This window comes from Lolium rigidum, chromosome 3 (assembly GCF_022539505.1).
Source record: "Lolium rigidum isolate FL_2022 chromosome 3, APGP_CSIRO_Lrig_0.1, whole genome shotgun sequence".
Classification (NCBI taxonomy): Eukaryota; Viridiplantae; Streptophyta; class Magnoliopsida; order Poales; family Poaceae; genus Lolium; species Lolium rigidum.
In genome coordinates, this window is record NC_061510.1 from 348,150,745 (window position 1) to 348,155,419 (window position 4,675).

Genomic DNA, 4,675 nt, shown 5'->3' on the forward strand with positions numbered 1-4,675 from the left:
GGCCATGGCCGGAGCAGCAGCGAGCGGCGCGGTCGGGAGCGAGGCGGAAGCGAAGCGAGGCGGCCGATGGCGGCGCGGCCGGCCGGAGCGAGCGAGAGAAGGGCGGCCGGGGCGGGCGGCCATGGCCGAGGCGAGAGCACGGTGGCAGGCCGGGAGTTGGCTAGAGGAAGAAGATGAGGGGAGTTTTTTTTTTTTTGATTCGGCATATTTTGGGAATATTCCATTTTACAGGGTGAGTTTACAGGTTCTGCTAGATTGGACGCGTTTTTGGCCGGTGAAAAACGAATACAGGGCCCTTTACTCGCGTTTTAAGGGGCGAAAAAATACGGGGCCTGCTCTAATCAGAGTGCCAATTCAGCTCACCGACCACAGCCAAAAATATATAGGACGCATCACGTGCACAGCCACAGTCATCAGTGAGAAAAGTGCTCACTTCACTTCCACCGGCGAGAGTGAGACTGAGCTGCTGCTGCTCGCGCGCGCGCGCTCGCTCGTCGGAAGCTAGCTCCGATGGGTGCCGGTGCGGCTGCTCCGTCGGCCCGCGGCCTCCCGCCGCCGCTGCTACTGCTTCTGCTCGTCTTCCTGCTTGGCGACGGCGCCCGCGCCGCGGTGGACACGGGCGGGCTGAGCCGGGCGGCGTTCCCCAAGGGGTTCGTGTTCGGGACGGCGACGTCGGCGTTCCAGGTCGAGGGCATGGCCACCGGAGGCGGCCGCGGGCCCTCCATCTGGGACCCCTTCGTCCACACCCCCGGTACGCAACGCAGCCGGGCTCACGAGCTCCACCAGCTAAATTGAGCTAGATCCTACGCATTACTGTTACCGATCGGCTCAAATCGTTGGATGCGGGTGCTGTGGCTGTGGGTGGGGAAGCGCTGACAGCATTTCGTGAAGCTTACGAGTTCCGTTAAGCTAAAATTGTCTTCTTGCTTTGGTGCTGCCACGAACAGGTAACATCGCGGAAAACGCGAACGCAGATGTGACCACAGACGAGTACCACCGCTACAAGGTAGGACGAGTACACGAGAATCAACTGTCAACCACCTCTGTTTCTAAAATCGTGTTCAGTTAATTCCTGAAATCTCTCTTTTGCGAAGGATGGGATCTGTCAGACTGATGTTTGAATGTCCCTTATGCCACTGCAGGAAGATGTTGATCTCCTGAAAAGCCTGAATTTCGACGCTTACCGGTTCTCAATCTCATGGTCCAGGATCTTCCCAGGTACATGAGATCTAACTCTAGCTATAGCTACCCGCAAAAAAAAAAAAAAAAAAACTCTAGCTATAGCATCTACCTGAGGTGTTTCTCTGTTTGTTCCACTGATGCGTTTTGCTTGATTCAGATGGGGAGGGAACTGTTAATAAAGAAGGTGTAGCGTACTACAACAATCTGATAGACTACGTCCTTAAGAAAGGTAGGATATCAAAGTGGTTAACAGAGTAATTCAGCTTTTAAAGTGTTCATTCATGCGAGCATAAATGCACACATGTCTTAATGTTTCTGTCAAAACTGAGCAGGGCTTACTCCCTATGTCAACCTTAACCACTATGATATCCCTCTCGCGCTTCAGAAAAAGTATGAAGGCTTCTTAAGCCCAAAGATCGTGTAAGTCACACTAAATTTTACTTTTGCCCTTTTACGCATGCACATGTACTGGTACTGCGTTGCCATTTCGGAACAATACACGATGATGCAATATATTTTGCCGACATTCTAAATATATTTAGTCCAGACATCATTGATTGTAATACATGATAGGCAGGAGTGACGAGAGATACATATCTGTATATTAAGAAGAAAGGTTTTTTTTCAAGATTCTATAACAACCAAAATTCCTGACCAATACTGAGTTTTCAGTTTCCATTGTGAACATACGAATGAATGGAATTTTACATATATTTAAACTCCCACCGTCCCAAAATAAGTGACTCGGATTTGTCTAGATTCACATGTATCTACACACTAAAACGCGTCTAGATACATGTGAATCTAGACAAATCCTGGTCACTTATTTTGGGACGGAGAAAGTATGTAATTTATATGTATAATTTGTTATGCATGTAAGTATGTAACTTACATACTTATCACCGTTGTTTTAAGGGCCAGTGAGCATTAAAAAGCTTTCCGTCTTTTTCTGTAGAAACATATTTGCGGACTATGCTGAATTTTGTTTCAAGACTTATGGTGATCGAATTCAGAACTGGTTCACATTCAATGAACCGAGGATAGTGGCCGCACTTGGCTTTGATACTGGAACGAACCCCCCTAACAGGTGCACCAAATGTGCCGCCGGTGGGAACTCAGCAACAGAGCCTTACACTGTTGTTCATAACATTCTCTTATGTCATGCTACTGCAGTTGCAAGATACCGCAATAAGTACCAGGTTAGTAACACGGTAGTTTGCACCTACACAATAATTAGGCCAATTTGTGACATTTAGTTTTGGCTGTTTTTGATGTTACCTGCTTAAACTAAGAGTTCCAATTTTTTCCATATACTGTCTGATGGATAACAGGTACAATTTACTATTGATCATAGTCTGGTACCAACATGAAGACAGTAGCTTTTGTCGTATTTTATTACTCTTCATTTCTACTGCACTTCTATGCCCTTGGTGTTTCTCGAATTAGTCACTGGATGGAATTTAATTCACTATCCTGTTCTAGATAGTATCCTACAAAAACAATGTTTTCCATGCTATGCCAGGTGAAATTAAGTGTTAGACTCACTTGAACTTGGGAACAACGCAATAGAATATGTTACATGTATTAGTATTTATTAGGAAAGTATGCCGCATATGTATTTCTTTTGCTATGTGTGATCCTGTCAGCTGACTTTAAACAAAATTTAGGCAAGTCAGAAAGGCAAAATTGGGATAGTTCTGGACTTTAACTGGTATGAAGCTGTTACCAACTCAACTGCAGACCAAGCAGCAGCTCAAAGGGCTAGGGACTTCCATGTTGGTTGGTAAGACCGTGACTGTGATTTTCCATGAAACCTCTAGGTTTTCATTTGACACTTCATTGATATTTTTGTACCGGAAATTCAGGTTTCTCGATCCACTATTAAATGGTCAATACCCGAAGACCATGCAAGATATAGTAAAAGAGAGGTTACCTAGTTTCACACCTGAACAATCTAAGTTAGTCAAGGGCTCCGTAGATCATATTGGGATAAATCAATATACAGCTACCTACATGGCCGATAATCCATCGCTCCAGCAAACACCGACAAGCTACTCTTCTGATTGGCATGTTCAATATATCTGTGAGTTGTAAACTTATGATCAAGGTTTTATAAATTTATATAATAGAATTACGCAATACACATCACTTATCACCTTCCCTTTGAATCTGCAGTTCAGCGAAATGGTGTGCCAATTGGTCAGCAGGTGTGTATAGCTGTTTCCTCTTGTAACTCCAAATTGCATTTTTTTTCTGCCTGTGCTACAACGACTGATGAGTGCAAAACTAACATGAGAATCTATGTTTATGTATCAATGTGTACAGGCAAATTCCAATTGGCTTTACATCGTCCCGACGGGCATGTACGGTTGTGTGAACTACATAAGGGAGAAGTACAAGAACCCGACAATCATTATATCTGAAAATGGTACTTGAAAGGGCTTATCTCCTTTAGCTTGCAACTCCTTTTTAGGGAACTTTAATTTGTAATTCTACATGCAATGTCCATCAAATTATAACCAATTAGGGTGCTATGATACCAGGAATGGATCAGCCTGGAAACCTCACGCATGATGAGTTCCTGAAAGACACCGCAAGGGTCGAGTTCTACAAGAACTACCTGACCGAGCTGAAGAAAGCGATCGATGATGGCGCGAACGTGGTCGGCTACTTTGCATGGTCTCTCCTCGACAACTTCGAGTGGCTGTCGGGGTACACATCCAAGTTCGGCATCGTCTATGTCGACTTCAAGACTCTGAAGCGGTACCCCAAGGACTCGGCCTACTGGTTCAGAGACATGTTGTCAGGAGCAGGGGCGAAAGACGGTGCAGGCTCTCCCGCCAGCACACGTGCTGGTTCGGGCGCTTCAAGCAGCAATCTAGCGGCTGGTTCAGCAGCCTCGAGTAGCCCTCGGGTTCTGCTTCCTCTGTTGGTTTCCTTGTACTTGGTTATTCCATCCATCTTCTTGTTCTCTTTGTAGAAGTGAAGTTCTGGTTCGTTGCTGTAGCAACTAGCAGTCCTTAAATAAGTAGTGGACGCCCGCATCATTTTCGTTTTAAAATTGTGCTACAGCGAAGCGTGTTTTGGAACAGCCTGAATGAAGGGTCCGCTTGCTTAGTTTCAGAGTGTTGTTACTTGTTAGTGTGTCAATATATAGTGGACGCGATGATTCAGACCCAGATCAGTATGGGTGATGTGTCCCTAAGCTTATAATCGGGTGATGTTCCTATTTTTGTGGACGCTATTCGCACGGATTGAGACTGTGACTGCAACTTTGACTTGACAGTCCATTACTTGGTAGAGAGTTTTTCTCGTCTACGGTGAATCGTGCCGCGCTAGTTGTGACTGTGAACATCTATTGGCAAATAGGGACCTCATTTTTTCTAGAGTACGCCAAGCCTTACCAAAGAGACTACCTCACGCTATGGACATCAAGTGTAGTACAAGTGTACAACTCCACACCCAAGCTAATTCGGAGATTAATCACCACACA

General features: G+C 45.5%; 1 protein-coding gene across 1 annotated transcript; it reads left to right on the plus strand.

Moving 5' to 3' along the window:
* Window positions 1–510: 510 nt before the first annotated feature.
* On the plus strand, window positions 511–4,305 carry LOC124697192 (beta-glucosidase 8-like). The gene is made up of 11 exons (XM_047229820.1): window positions 511–751; window positions 948–1,006; window positions 1,143–1,218; window positions 1,340–1,411; window positions 1,515–1,602; window positions 2,138–2,381; window positions 2,850–2,965; window positions 3,048–3,265; window positions 3,358–3,389; window positions 3,508–3,610; window positions 3,726–4,305. The coding sequence occupies exons 1-11, from the start codon at window positions 511–513 to the stop codon at window positions 4,160–4,162; spliced, it is 1,686 nt and encodes a 561-aa protein (XP_047085776.1). The 3' UTR covers window positions 4,163–4,305.
* Window positions 4,306–4,675: the final 370 nt, after the last annotated feature.